Source organism: Hemitrygon akajei, chromosome 6 (genome assembly GCF_048418815.1).
Source record: "Hemitrygon akajei chromosome 6, sHemAka1.3, whole genome shotgun sequence".
NCBI lineage: Eukaryota > Metazoa > Chordata > Chondrichthyes > Myliobatiformes > Dasyatidae > Hemitrygon > Hemitrygon akajei.
In genome coordinates, this window is record NC_133129.1 from 155,222,247 (window position 1) to 155,238,630 (window position 16,384).

Here is a 16,384-nt window from a genome sequence, read left to right on the forward strand (position 1 = left end):
TGGAAATGCTACGGGGACACAACGCGAATTATTAGGCTACTCTCTACTGAATTTACACACCTATTTCCGATGATTACCAGAGATATGAACTCTCATCACATGATTCAAAGTCCTTGGTGCTAACCATGATACCTCCTCAACTAACATAATTCAAAATTATCAACGATTGAAGAAAAAAACCTTTCAAGAGAAAAAAAACCTTTGAAATTCAAAAACTTCTTTAATGCATTGAGACAAATACGAATGAATGACTTCAGCTGCTTTTTATCAAAATGCAGCTTTTTAAAATTTTATAATTGAATAATTTACCTACTGTCTGCGGGTTTGGTTTTAATGCAAAGTCGTTACTTGATGGTTGATTGGGGATATATAAAGATTTTGGCATTATGAGATGATTTTTAACTCTGAGATGTAACCTTCTAGCTAACAATGATGAGACTCCTTGACTTTGAGGTGTAACTTCCCAGGTAACACTAATGAGAATCCTCAACGCTGACTTGGGCAGCGGGAGACTTGAGTGAGTTTCCATCTGTCTCAACTCGGGCAGTGGGAGACTGGAGTGTGCTTGGGACTAATGTTACTACCACTTCTCAAGGCACACAGGCAGCTGGCTGAGTGATGACTCATGACTCATCACTCAAGGACACAAGCCACTCTTTGTCACACCCCCAGGGGTGCGGGCACCCCAGGTTGGGAACCCCTGCTTTAGAGAGAGAAATGGTGAAGATGCTGGAGGCCAGTGAATAGTGTGAAAGATCATGGAACCAGAATGCAGATCTTGGCCCTCTCCTTACAGATTACACTTAGCCACCCCTAACATTCCCTGCTCTCATTCTAGGGTTGACCATATCTGACACAAACAGGACAGGTTGGTTAGCTGAAAGTGTCGCAGGTCGTCAGCGGGGAACTGGCTCTGGTTAAGAATTCTAGAGATCTTTAAATAGTATCACAGGATTTTCAGTGCCCTGCACTAATTGCAAAAACACTGAAATCAACAGTAAGAATCACTATTCTGAAGCTTACAGTGAAATAAGTTCATTACTGAAGCTGCTGCATACTGCTGCCCAAGAAACTTAAATGCCAGGAATTCTGTAGATGCTGGAAATCCAAACCAACTCACATTTATTGCTGGAGGAACTCAGAATGTCAGTCAGAATCAATGGAAATGAATAAATAGTCGACATCTTGGGCCGAGATTCTTCTTCGGCACTGGAAAGGACAGGGGACTATGCCAGAATAAAAAGGTGGAGGGGGGAAGCGAGGCGGGATAGCTTGAAAGTCAATTAATGGGACCAAAAAAGATGCTCGTTTGGTTCCATTAATTGACATGCAACTGTGATAACCAGCCTACTTTGATGATGGGGAGAGGGTGTTGTGGCTGATGGCAGGGGGAAGGGTTGGGTGGAGGTGTCTCCTTGACCATATTGATCTCTGTTCCACTGTGATAGCACATTGTATGCTGGCTATTAAACAGGAGGAAATACTCAATTCTCATTGAGTTTTCAAACATTGTATCCATGTTTGCTGTTGAAGATTAGTTCCAAACTGCCCACATAATTCTATCAAAACTCAAGCTAAGGAATGTTTAAATTTAATTACATAGCATATTTTTAGACAGCTCAGATTTTAATTTTCACTCTTTTTAATGAAGCTGTAAAAGTTAATTGCTCACAGTAAATCATGTGTACATTCACAGCTTGTATTAATAAAATATCTGTACAAGTTCTTAACATTTACAGTCTCTTACAAAAGCATAAATTCACATATACACAGTGCTTACAAAACTCAGCATTTCAGGATTCTAGATCATTCCATTGAGTTTAGTCCATTCATAAATATCCTGTTCACAGACGATGTCTGTGTTGATGAGCAGGTATCTGTCTCCCACACAGAAATGCTTTTGACAAGCAGCACATTTAAAACACTCCAGGTGGTAAACCTTGTCCTTTACTCGCATTGTCATTTCATAGGCTCGGATTCGCTTGTCACAGGCAGAACAAAGTCCATCTTGGCCAAATAACCTAGGGAAGGAGAGAGAGGAAGTAAGATTAAAGCAGAAAAGAATGGTAAAGAATACAATTTAATCCCTTACTCTATGAAATGTATACCAACTGATCAAAGAATAAAAGACCGAAAGGTTCACTTTGTTATCAAACTATGTATGCAGAATACGGTACATCTGAAATTTGTCTTCTCCAGATAGCCACAAAATACAGAGAAACCATGGCAGCCGTTGAAAGGAAAGACATCAACCTCCTCCCCGGTGTGTAAAGAAACAGAAGCTCGCACACCCCAATCCCTCCCTCGCACAATAACCAACAGATCGCCCACCCAAAAACGGCAGCTAGAACATCAAACTCCAAACCCCCTCCCTCCAGTACCGCAGGGTTAAAGAATCACGGTAGGTTCTCTCCTAATTCTACTCCTAATTAATGAAGAATAGACATTGGGTCTGGCTACAGTATGTATATATTTGGAAAAGTGAACAGAATATTTTACAGGAATTTTCATTTCTCTCAAACCACAGACAGCTGATTGTCTTGCTTAGGGTTTATCTATTAGAGGAGTCATGGCACTAAAGGGCTCCTTTCCAAAACTCCAGGCCACATCTCCAGCATGGTAAGATGACAAAATAGGAGGTTTTGAAGCAATACCTCATTAGATGTCTCACAATTTAGACATCATAGATTTAGATCAAAAGAAAAAAAAACCTGAGATTACTTTTTCAGAATATGTAATGTTTTCAATATGATTGCAAAATTTGAGGTCTATACACCTTAGAAGTGAAGGAAGCAATTTCTGAGATCCTAGAAGTGCTACATTAGAATTTTGGAATAACTCAGCAGGTCAGACAGCATCTTTTGGAGAAATGAACAGCTGATGTTTCAGGAAGAAGCCCTTCATCAGGTCTTGGTCGGAGGCTTTGACTGTTTATTCCTCTTCATAGATGTTGCCTGACCTGTTGAGATCCTCCAGCATTTTGTGTGTGTTATTCTGGATTTCTAGCATCTGTAAAAGCTCTTGTAGGTAAGAACTGTGTTAGCTCTGGGCTGAAGTACAGCCGGTACACTGCCTACTTTCAAAAAGAGAATTCATCCAAGGGATGGTGGTAGAGGGGCAGAAATATTAGGGGCATTTCAGAAACTCTCAGGAAGGCACATGGATGGATAGGGGGAAAAATGGAGGACTGTGTAGGAGGAAATGGTTCGGTTGATCTTGGAATAGATTAAGAGGTTGGCACAACATCATGGGCTGAAGAATCTGTACTGTGCTGTCATGTTCTATGTACGTCCAGGTAAATGTGGGTCAATTGAAATGTGGTAGATAACGTTCTGTCAACTAAAAGATAAAATGATCAATATCTTAAAGAAGATGCATTTCCCAGAAAGGAATACCTGCTTGTCAATAATTCCTTGAGGGGGTAATGGATAGTGTGGGAAACTTCCATAAATCTCAGTGAAGCTTTCATTCGAGCATTGATCAATCAACATTAAAGGTTCTGGAATTAAGGGTCATTGAATTGAAAAAGCCGGTTGGAAGGGATGCAGGAGTTACAAGTAGCATTATCAAGAGTGATTTGGATAAAATTGTTTTCTAGCGCAGCTTTCTTTTTCTTTAGTGCGTTTGAATAAGAGATTGTCTTACTCCAGTCAGAAGACCAAGGAAAGTTTGTGTAAAAACATTGTAAAGTCCAGTTCCATTCAGAATGTTCTCACAATAAAGGTAGTCTTTTCCCACAAGGAACAATGCTGAACAATATTGTTGCTTGGAGTGATAAGGGGAAAGGAATTTTAATGTCTGAGCATTGACCTGGAAAAGAAAACAACCATTTAATGGCTTTACCGCTTCCTGTTGTTCCCACCATGATCGACAGATCAGGCAGATGGAGTTCAACCCACGTAAGTGTGAGGTGGTTCATTTTGGTAGGTCAAATATGATCGCAGAATATAGTATTAATGGTAAGACACTTGGCAATGCGGAGGATCAGTGGGATCTTGGGGTCCGAGTCCACAGGACACTCAAAGCTGCTGGGCAGTTTGACTCTGTGGTTAAAAAGGCGTATGGTGTATTGGCCTTCATCAACCGTGGGACTGAGTTCAAGAGCTGAGAGGTAATGTTACAGCTGTATAGGGCCCTGGTCAGACCCACTTGGAGTACTGTGCTCCGTTCTGGTCGCCTCACTACAGGAAGGATGTGGAAAGAAAGGGTGCAGAGGAGATTTACAAGGATGTTACCAGGATGGGGGAGCATGCCTTACAAGAATAGGTTGAGTGAACTTGGCCTTTTCTCCTTAGAGCAGTGGAAGATGAGAGGTGACGTGATAGAGGTGTACAAGATGATGAGAGGCATTGATCATGTGGATAGTCAGAGGCTTTTTCCCAGGGCTGAAATGGCTAACATGAAAGGGCACAGTTTTAAGGTGCCTGGAAGTAGGTACAGAGGAGATGTCAGGGGTAAGTTTTTTATGCAGAGAGTGGTGAGTGTGTGGAATGGGCTGCTGGCAATGGTGGAGGAGGTAGATATAATAGGGTATTTTAAGAGGCTCCTGGATAGGTTCATGGAGCTAAGAAAAATAGAGGGCTATGGGTAATCCGAGATAATTTCTAAAGTAAATACATGTTCGGCAAAGCATTGTGGGCCGAAGGCCTGTATTGTGCTGTAGGTTTTCTATGCTTCTATGTAACATCATGAAGATTAGCACTAATCGGAAACTCAATTGCACCAACCCCATGGAGCAACCCAGTGCTATGAACACAAGGATTCTGAAAATGCTGAAAATCCTGGGTAACACACACAAATGTTGGAGGAACTCAGCAGGTCAAGTAACATCTATGGAGAGGTATAAGTGGTTGACATTTTGGACAGAGACACTTCATTGGTATATTTTGAGGTCTGGATCAGTGCCTGTGTCTGTAAAGCTTCTCCACTATATAGAAGGCATGTTAAGAGTGTAGTGGTAATTTTACCTGACGGGTTAGAATTACAAGGAAGCTACAAAACCACTTGGGACAAAGTAATGCATATTCTTCACATCTCATCAACTAGCTTAAATCTACCTCTATGTAACTTCCAGTGATTGTCACACCAATTCTCAGTTTCACCATCATGAGAAGTTTTAACAAGAGAACTATATTGATAATTCAATTCCGATCAGTCGATACAGTGTAAAGGAACATTGTCAGGTACTGTAAATGGCGTAGAGGCACTCAATGGTAGAATAGGTTTGATGGATGATTGATCTGTACCTGTTTAAATATTACTCTGACAATATTAAAAGGCCTGAACAGATTAGATATGGCAAAGTTGTATCCCATGGCAGTGGAGCCTAGGACAAGAGGGCACAGCTTCAGGCTGGAAGGACGTCCATTTAGAAGCAGAGAAATTGCTTCAGTCAGAGGAAGCTTCAGTCATATATCTATGGAAATTGCTTCAGTCAGAGGAAGCTTCAGTCATATATCTATGGAATTTGTTGCCACGAGCGGCTGTGGAGGCCAAGTCACTGGGTGCATTTAAGGCAGAGATAGATAGGTTCTTGATTAGCCAGGGCATCACAGGGTCTGGGGAGAAGGCAGGGGAGTGGGGATGACTGGAAGAATTAAATCAGCCCATGATTGAATGGCGGGGCAGACTCAACGGGCCTAATGGCCTACTTCTGCTCCTTTCTCTTATGGTCTTAATATCAAGTTTGGACATTTTTCTATATGGTTTTCTGGTGCGGGCATGATTGGACTGGATTGTTCATCTCCTGCTGTCTGGAGCAACAATATGTAATCAGAGAGACTGTCAGCAGAGGCGGAGACCATTCACTTCAAACCTGTCCTCAGTTGCTGAAGTGTTACTGGCCAGCTCCCCATCCACATTTCTAGTTTTTAAACTCGGTAAGGATTTGCTTTTCCATTGCTCTGTTGTGGTGTGTTCCACTCTTCCATCCTTCGGACAATTATTTTCCCCTGTCAGGTGGGCTGCTAATACTCAATATCCTTACTCACACCTGTTTAAGTATCTGAATACTATTTCATGCTTTGTGTCAACATCACTGGAAACATCTGGCTTACAATACTCTAGACTACAGTTTAAACCTTCAACCACCTTTGACAAATAGAATAACAGCATGCATAGCACTGCTTCTGCCGTTTCTGTTGATCACAAGTCTCCAGCTACAATGATTGAGCTTGTAAACTGGTGTGAGCATCGCTCTTTTATTTAATTGCTTAATTTTCTACTGAGACTTTTGGGAAGAGAGAAAAAATCGTGTGATCTCTAACAGTGTATTGGAAAGGACAGAACTAATTGAAGGGTGATTGATAGTTTAATTTAAGTTTACCAAAGGCTGTAAACCATAATTACCAGTCAGCCCAACAAGGCTTACAACAGGGAAGCATAGTGCAGGAAGACTTTGTCACTGTGGCTTGCTGCTTGTGTCAATCTTAATTTGCCTCTGTGTCTGTTATTTTTAATCAATATAATAAACAGAGGCAAAATAAGATTTGCAAAAGAAACAAAGTCAATCAGAGCCTTAATGCTTTGAGGGTATGCTTTGGTTAACCTGCAGCAGAATAAAAGACATCAATTGGAATTGTACCGTCCAATTCTGATAAGACAAGCCATAGTATTGTATAGTGTTCTCTAATTAATAACTGAAAACAGTAATGACTTTGTGTCTAGCTTCATCTTGAAATATGCTTCCTCAGTTTGCTCTTAATGAGACTGAAAAAGCTTACCGATGAAAAGCACGAAATCTAGATCAGATCACAAGCAAACACTATTATTGCACCTCTGATCGATGCACTACAATCATTCAACATTGGGAAGTACTGGCACTGTTTTTGGCCTTTGAGAACCACAAAGGTTTTGCACTTCTTTTTTTTTAAGGAGAAGTCCCTTGGCTTTTGATATTGCAGCTTATTTATATTAAGATTCAAGAAAGCTGTAATACCTGAGATAATCTCTGCGGCAGAGCTTTCTACCGAGTTTGTAGTACAGTCTCCTACCCACTTCTCCTAGTCTGCAGCCACACAGGTCACAGCTCAGACAGTCTTCGTGCCAATACTGATCAATGGCCTTCAGGAAATAACGATCGCCAATATTCTGCTGACAACCTCCACATGTTAACAACGAAGGTGGCATCTGCAGAACCTCATCCACTGGCTCTCTGTAAATAAACAATTGAATTTATGTTAGCATCTGTACAAAATAGTGTTGATAACCCCTTGAAGTCATTCAGTGAGATACTGGGAAAATTATGCCTTTGGTCCAAACATCCTTGGACCAGACTAATCAGCCGAGGTAGTGGAAGGAAAGCTAAGAGTTGAGACTCTAGGATGGGAAATGAGATAGGGCTTCTGATAGCTATCCAGTACTGAGTGTGTTTCAGAGAAAAAGTACAATTGACAGTGATGAAGTCAATAGTACTTCAAGTGGTATTCAGTAAAATTTCTCCAATGATCATCATCTTATTGTGGTGGAGAGGCTTGTGAGTCCTGACTCCCCAAGAGTGATGCCACCTGGAGTTCAGCCATCTGCTGCTCAGCTCTTGGCAAGACCACCCATGGCAGTAAGGTAAGGGGAGGGTTCCGGACCAAAAGCAGTCCAACCAAGACCTCAATGGTGGGGCTGGACAAAGATGACGACACATCACAATGGCAGAGAAGAGGAGGAAGGCGGAGGACGGCTACACCGGTGAAGGGGCCCCAGTTATCTTGCATTCCATGTTACTGGACCCTGACTCCAGTCTGTTAAAGACAGTGAGCTGGATGGCCATATTTCAACAGGCGTTCTTCATTCTAACATTACCAGATTGGCCTCTACAGCTACCTGAGGACAGGACAATAGACAGCCCTTCTGGAGAACATCATATTCAGCTCGAGTGAGTGAACTACTATAATGAGTAAGGCTCCAATAATCTGGTATCTGGCTTACTCATTAGATCACCGTCGGGGATCCTGACTGCAAGTGGGGTGAGTAGCCATTGCTGATGTCGAACACTGGGGTTAAATGGGAAACACAAGCCAAAACTCACCAAGTTCTATTTCCAGCTCCCTTTATTACTCAACCGGTATACTGGAAAATTTATTATACCACTGCATAACACAAACTATATGAAGTATGTTAGGTATTAACAGAAAATTCAGTAATCTGAAAAATCTGCCCGCCCAGCATCTCCAGAGTGCAGAAGGGGTCAGGTTTTGGAGTTTTACTTGGGTAGTTAAATGGACACATAAGAGTGGCTACAGTCATGTGTCACCGTCTGAGGTGTTAGAAGAAGTAATCCATATTCAAAAGATGGCTCCAGTGAACAATACTACCAAAGGTGATATCCTCAAGACGGTTTACAAAGCCATTCCTTTCACGTCTTCTTTTCATTTCAGTTATGGTTCTGCTATTGGAACTATTGGAACCTGTTATCTCTGGCAGTGTGATTTCGGGCCGATCTGGTGATCTAGCACTTTGCAGTCTCTGAGCATGTTTCTAAGCGTGTGCATGAAGGCCAGGAGGCCAAGAGATGGGGCGCGGGCCCAAGATCGACTCCATCTCTCTCCGACCTCAGCGATTAAAGCACCAAGGAAGATTGAAATCTTCAGGGCAGTTGCAGAGGGGCAAGTGAGTCTTCAGTGCTGTCTTCCAGCTGGAGAAGGTGTCTGTGTGTGGTGATCTCTCACTGCTCCCAAGGGAAGGTCCTTCTGTTCAAGTTATATCTCTCTCTCTCTCCTCTCTCTCTCTCACCCCATCAAAGCTGTTGATGGATGGTGAGTGACAATGGGATGTTTAATTGACATGGATTGTAGATTTGGATTCTAATTCAGGTTTGAAGCTGTGTTCTGGTTCTGGGCGAGTTTTGTTTGGGTGATTTCTGAATCTGGGCAGCCTGCAGATAATGAACACTGAGCTGAACTATGGTGAAATATACCTTTTGATTTTGTGTTTTACTTTCTCCCATTGCTTTTGGGAGTTTATTCATTTCAAGAGTATGGACTGTTAAATCTACTTGGTACAACACCTCTAATTCAGCATGTCAACTAAAACTTTAACAAGTTTCTAAAGATGTGTGGTGGAGTGTGTATTGACTAGTTGCACCACACACTGGTATGGAAACACCAAAGCCCTTGAATGGAAAATCCTACAAAAGGAACTGGATAGGGCCCAGTCCATCACAGGTAAAACCTCCCACCATCGAGCACATCTACATGGAGTGCTGTCGCAGGAAAGCAGCATCCATCATTACGGACACCCACCATCCTGGCCATGCTCTCCTCTGGCTGCTGCCATCAGGAAGGAGGTACAGGAGCCTCACGGCCCACACCACCAGGTTCAGGAACTGTTATTACCACTCAACCATCAGGCTCTTGAACTAGAGGGGGACAACTTCACTCACACCATCAATAAACTGTTTCTACAACACATGGACTCGCTTTCATAGAGCCTTCATCTCATGTTCTCAATACTTAGTGCTTATTTGTTATTATTATCTTTTTGTTTCTGTGCATGCCCGCAAACAATGAATCTCAGAGTAGTACATGATGACTTGCATGTACTTTGATAATAAATTTACTTTGAACTGTGAAATAAACCAAGATCTGTTGGCCAGTAGAGACTGTAATTCCATTACTCCCCACTAGATGGCTGCATTACAAGGTGGTTGTGAAGTCAATCAGTTGGGTAAGATCAAACACGAGGAAATCTGCAGATGCTGGAAATTCAAACAACAACACACACAAAATGCTGGTGGAACACAGCAGGCCAGGCAGCATCTATAAGGAGAAGTGCTATCGACGTTTCGGGCCGAGACCCAAGGGTCGAGACACCAGCATTTTGTGTGTGTCAGTTAGGTAAGATGTTCCCCTAAGGCAGGGGTTCCCAACCTGGGGTGCCCGCACCCCCAGGGGGTGCGACAAAGAGTGGTTTGTGTCCTTGAGTGACGAGTCACAAGTCATCACTCAGCCAGCTGCCTGTGTGCCTTGAGAAGTGGTAGTAACGTTTGTCCCAAGAACGCTCCAGTCTCCCACTGCCCGAGTCGAGAGAGATGGAAACTCACTCCAGTCTCCCGCTGCCCAAGTCAGCGTTGAGGATTCTCATTAATGTTACCTGGAAAGTTACACCTCAGAGTCGAGGAGTTTCATCATTGTTAGCTAGAAGGTTACATCTCAGAGTTAAAAATCATCACATAATGCCAAAATCTTTATATACCCTGAATCAACCATCAAGTAATGACTTTGTGTTAAAACTAAACCCGCAGACAGTAGGTAAATTATCCAATTATAAAATTTTTAAAAGCCGCATTTTGATAAAAAGCAGCTGAAGTCATTCATTCGTATTTATCTCAATGCATTAAAGAAGTTTTTGAATTTCAAAGGTTTTTTTCTCTTAAAAGGTTTTTTCTTGAATCGCTGATAATTTTGAATTACGTTAGTTGAGGAGGTATCATGGTTAGCACCGAGGATTTTGAATCGTGTGATGGGAGTTCATATCTCCAGTAATCATCGGAAATAGGTGTGTAAATTCAGTAGAGAGTAGCATTCGCATTGCGTCCCCATAGCATTTCCACCTGACGATTTATCTTGGCTTAACCGCAGATAATATTGTAATATAATATTCGAAAGCGTATTTCTCGTGATACTTTGCTATAGGTGTGTCTGGTTGAGTAAAGCGGTCATCCCTGACTTAGTCAGATAGTTTTTCTCATATTATCTTATATTTTTCCCTTCATTAACCCTTCATCATGTCAAACAGAGGGAAATGAAATGATGACTATAGAAACATAGAAAATAGGTGCAGGAGTAGGCCATTCAGCCCTTTGAGTCTGCACCGCCATTCAGTATGATCATGGTTGATCATCCAACTCAGAACCCTGTACCTGCTTTCTCTCCATACCCCTTGATCCCCTTAGCCACAAGGGCCATATCTAACTTCCTCTTAAATATAGCCAATGAACTGGCCTCAACTGTTTCCTGTGGCAGAGAATTCCACAGATTCACCACTCTCTGTGTGAAGAAGTTTTTCCTCATCTCGGTCCTAAAAGGCTTCCCCTTTATCCTTAAACTGTGACCCCTCGTTCTGGATGTGTGCTTTGGTTTCACTTGCACGACAGGAAATGATGGCTTGCAAAAACCCCAGTGCATTCTCTGTAGTGTTGTGTTTTCCAACTCAAATCTGAAGCCATCCAAACTTCAAGAGCACTTCAAGAACAAGCATGGCGGAGCTGATGTTGAAGGACATGATGTTGGGTCATTGAAAATCAAAAGAGCTCGTTTTGATTCACAAGGAACTCTTCCAAAATTAGGTTTCGTTTCTGTTGAAAAACCACTACTTCTTGCTTCATACCAAGTGGCATATAAAGTGGCCAAATCCAAGAAGCCCCATACAATTGCGGAAGATCTCATCAAGCCATGTGCACTGGAAATGGCAACAATTATCCTGGGCAAAGAAGCAAGAAAAAAATTTGAACAGGTGCCCCTATCAAATAATGTCATTCACAACCGAATCAGTGATTTGAGTGAAGATATTTTGGACCAAGACATCTCAGATGTCAGTGCTAGTCCTCCTAAAATCTCTATTCAGTTGGATGAGTCAACTGATGTCTCCAGTTGTAGTCAACTCATCACATTAGTGAGGTATGTCAATGATGGTGCTGTGAAGGAAGATTTCCTGTTAGTAAAGATCTGAAAACAAACACAACTGCAAAGTATGTGATGCAGTTGGTGAAAGACGTCTTTGCCAAACATGATTTAGATATCAAAGTCATTGGTTCTGTGCGCACTGATGGGGCACCTGCAATGCTTGGAAATAAATCTGGCTTTTCTGCATTGATGAAAAAGGAGATTCCAGACTTGCAAGTTACCCATTGTTTTCTTCATCGACATGCTTTGGCATCAAAAACATTGCCTCCAAATTTGAAGAAAGTCGTTGATACTTGTGTGAAGATCATCAACTGGATCGGAAGCGTGCTTTGGACAATCTGAGAAATGAGCTTTCAGTTTTGCTTTTCCACACTTTGTCCGTTGGTTGTCACAAGGACAAGCTTTAACGCACTTCGTTGAACTGCGGGAAGAAATCAAAGTTTTTCTGGAGGAGCGTGAATGTGATCTGGTTGAGGCAATGGAATCCCAGGAATTTGCCCAAATGCTGGCTTACTTAGCTGACATTTTCACTCGTATGAATGACCTGAGTGTTTCTTTTCAAGGAAAAGGGATAAATGTATTGAAGGCTTGTGAAAAGTTGAATGTCTTCAAAGAAAAGTTACGCCTTTGGCGTCGAAGGATGGAAAGAGGCAGTCTCTCAAATTTTCCTTCACTAGAAGAGATGGTTGATGATGCTGGATCCATAACTCCTACTGTGCGTGAAGAAATTGTGGCTCATTTGGAAATGCTGTCAGAATCGTTTGATGGATATTCTGCTGCTGGAGACCTGAAGATTTCAGAAGAATGGATCATGAATCCATATTCCTACAATCTGGAGAAAATGTCAGATGATGAAGAGCTGAAGGAAGATCTTATTGATTGGTGGACAAATCGAGCTCTTGAAATGCAATTTGAAAGCAAGACTTTGGAGGAGTTTTGGTGTGCAGCACTGGATATGTTCCCAAGACTTGGTGGAAAAGCACTCCGTGTCCTCACTCCATTTGCAACAACATACTTGTGTGAATCTGGATTCAGTTCTCTTTTGTCAATCAAGGCAAAATCTAGGAATCGCCTGAATCCACAGGCAGACCTGCGGATCGCAGTCAGCAAGAAAGTTCCACATTTTGACAAAATCATGAATGAGAAGCAGGAGCAAAGAAGTCATTGAATTTTATGTTCACAATTGGGATTGATTTTACTGTTTACAATTTTTTCTGAATAAATTAGAATCTAATTGCTCAGTTTATATTTGCATTTTATGCACTGAATTAAGCTTTTTTTTTAAAAGTTCAATTTGTTCACCCGCAGTATTGTATGTGGTTCAATTTGTGGTTCAAAAATTAGAAATTAGACTTCTTCATCTTGAAATGTGATATTACTTTTGTAGGGGGTGTGAACATTAATCAAACATTTCCTAGGGAGGTGGAGCATAGAAAAGGTTGGGAACCACTGCCCTAAGGGGTTGTGTTTTGGTGGGTCCTCCGGTGGCTGTAGAGCCCGATATTCCGTTGCAGTGTGGACACGAGTGAATCCAAGATGTTAGCGTGGAGTCCCTTAATGGAGAATACCTGTGCATGACTTTGTTTAACATGGGGAGGTTGGTGACCAGGCAGACTGGGGTCTGGGTCCAATGGCACTGTGTGCAAGGTGAATTGGGCCTTTTACTGCTGCAGCCTTCTGCTGTGTTCACTGCCACTTGTGATGAGTCATCATCTTCTGCCAGCTCCACCACGGAGGTCTTGGTTGGATCACTCTTTGTCCAGAACCTTCTCCTTGACCTTACCGCTGTGGGCTAAACTCCGGAGGTCATTTCTCTCAGGAACTCACAGACCTCTCCACCGCGACAAGGGGGCAATCCTCGGAAAAAGCAGTACAGAGAAGCCTGTCACTAACTCCTTGTGAACTGTGCATTTGGAAAGGGGTGCACGGTATTTGTTGGGCTTCATCCTGCATAGCTGTGTAGTGAACTTCTAGTGTAATAGTGGAGAATGGTATATCCTGAGGAGCAGTCTACATGCTGAGGGACACACTGACGTGAAAGCTTGATGCTGCCACTGCAAAAGAGCAGCAAGATGTGTATCTCCTGTCATCCCAACACCAAGGAGATGGGGCCTATGTAATAACCTCTCAAACTCGACCACTGATGAAGTGTATAGGAAAATAAAATTCTCTGATATTCAACTAATAAAAATTGTCGGTAAATGTTAAGTTGAGTGGATGACAAGTTATAGATACCGGTAATAGAACCATTAACAAAAGGTTTTAAATTTAAAAGATTGTCCAGTAAATTCTATTACCGGTATCTATAACTTGTTGATTGATTCTAGACAAGACTTTAGATAAAATTAAAAAAAGCTTGGGAGGATGACCTAAATTGTCAGATTTCTGATGAAAGATGGAATAAAATTCTTAAACGGGTTAATAAATCATCTTTCTGTGCCCGTCATTCTCTTCTACAATTTAAAGTGGTTCATAGAGCTTACATTTCTAAACAGAAGCTGTCCAGTTTTTATCCGAACGTTTCTCCACTTTGTAATAAATGCAACTCTGCTGATGCCCCTTTAATTGATCTGTTTTGGTTTTGCCCTAAAATTGAAACGTTTTGGCGGGAAGCATTCCATACCTTCTCACAACTTTTTAGGGTCCAATTTGACCCAAATCCCCTTTCTGCCTTGTTTGGTATTATTGCAAATGAAGATATAACTTTAAATACTCCTAATCTACAGGATTTAGTTTTTACCTCTCTTTTAGCAAGGAGAGCAATCTTGCTTAAATGGAAGGAGTCTACCCCTCCTACACATCTTCAATGGCTACGTGATATTATGTCTTATTTAAATTTAGAGAAGATCCGCTGCTCAGTCTTAAATTCGACACAATCTTTTTATGATATCTGGGGACCTTTCCTAAATTACTTTTTCAATTTAAAAAGTTTAACAGTGCACAGACTTTTATGTATATTTTTATCTTCTCTTCTTAAGCGAATATGTTTTTTTTCTAATTATCCATTATCATCCATCAGCTTTTTTCTTTGGTAGTTGGTAGGGAGTTGACTTTTTTATATACAAAAAAAATTCTTTTATGATGTATGACCTATCTTTAAATTTTTGATTACAGAGTGGTATACCTTTATGTGATATGCTACAAGTATCTGGGAGTACAGTTGGACGAGAAGCTAGACTGGGCTGCCAACACAGATGCCTTGTGCAGGAAGGCACAGAGTCGACTGTACTTCCTTAGAAGGTTGGCGTCATTCAATGTCTGCAGTGAGATGCTGAAGATGTTCTATAGGTCAGTTGTTGAGAGCGCCCTCTTCTTTGTGGTGGCGTGTTGGGGAGGAAGCATTAAGAAGAAGGACGCCTCACGTCTTAATAAGCTGATAAGGAAGGCGGGCTCTGTCGTGGGCAAAGTACTGGAGAGTTTAACATCGGTAGCTGAGCGAAGGGCGCTGAGTAGGCTACGGTCAATTATGGAAAACCCTGAACATCCTCTACATAGCACCATCCAGAGACAGAGAAGCAGTTTCAGCGACAGGTTACTGTCGATGCAATGCTCCTCAGACAGGATGAAGAGGTCAATACTCCCCAATGCCATTAGGCTTTACAATTCAACTGCCAGGACTTAAGAACTTTTTTTAAAGCTATTATTAATGCTTTTTGAGATAGTGATTTAGATGCATATCATATTTTTTACTGAGTTAAGTATTGTATGTAATTAGTTTTGCTACAACAAGTGTATGGGACATTGGAAAAAATGTTGAATTTCCCCATGGGGATGAATAAAGTATCTATCTATCTATCTATCTATCTATCTATAACATTTTGATCAATTTTATTACAATATATGAATGTACACAATTTATATTGAGATGTATCTATGTGTTGCACTCTGTAAATCTTGTTTTTTCTTCTGAATAAAAATATTGTAAAAAGAAAAAGAGTGAATGACAAAGGAAAGCTTCTATTGCAATATAACAAATACTATATTTTTGGAAAATAAATAACAGCAGCCACTGTGCTGTCTACACTTGTTATTGTGGTTTGAGAAATGTTTGACTTTCCCCTTTGTGGATTTCCCCAAACTCACCTCTTCCAACCGCTCACTATGTCAACACCCCTGTGACGGATTTGTTAAGGGAAAGTCATTCTTGCGTAACCTCACTGAGGGTCAATAAGGGCAGTGTTTTTATACTGTCATCAGATCTCAGTAAGACACGTGGCAATAGGTAAAAAAATTAAAGGTGTGTGACATCTAGGGACCGTGACAAATTAGATCAAAAATTAGTTCTGTTTTATCTCGAGTCAGCACCTGATTTTCTTTATTGTACATTTTTAAAATCAGAACTAAACATAGGGAGCAGAGCAGAGAAATTGGAAAATAACACAGACAATAGTCATGTGGACGGTAGATGGGAGTAAAGCCTGACTTTAGGACACAGGTGGAAATGAGGCGTTGTACAGGAGTGAGATGGATCAGCTAATGGAGTGGTGTTGCAACAGCAAACTTGTACTCCTTGTCAGCAACAGCTGGGGGCTCAGGAAGGAAACCAAGAGAACATGCACCAGTCGTCACTGAGGGATCAATGGTGAAATGGGTGTCAACATCTCGGAGGATCTGTCCTGGGCCCAACACACTGATGCAAACAAGAAGAAGGCACACCAGTGGCCCTACGTCATCAGGGATCAAAGACTCTTCCTAATCTCTATAGATGTACAGTGGAGAGCATTTTAACAGCTGGCATGGAAGTTTGAATACATAGGATCACAAGAGGT

At 41.5% G+C, this 16,384-nt stretch overlaps 1 protein-coding gene across 1 annotated transcript in view; it reads right to left on the minus strand.

Moving 5' to 3' along the window:
- Positions 1 to 1,621: 1,621 nt before the first annotated feature.
- lmo2 (LIM domain only 2 (rhombotin-like 1)) overlaps positions 1,622 to 16,384 on the minus strand; it is a 32,269-nt gene continuing 17,506 nt past the window's right edge. Inside the window, exons 2-3 of the mRNA XM_073049630.1 lie at positions 6,938 to 7,153; positions 1,622 to 2,021 (exon numbers count right to left, since the gene is read on the minus strand). Of these exons, the coding sequence (XP_072905731.1) occupies positions 1,802 to 2,021; positions 6,938 to 7,153 (436 nt within the window). The 3' untranslated portion in view covers positions 1,622 to 1,801. The remainder of the gene's footprint in view (positions 2,022 to 6,937; positions 7,154 to 16,384) is intronic.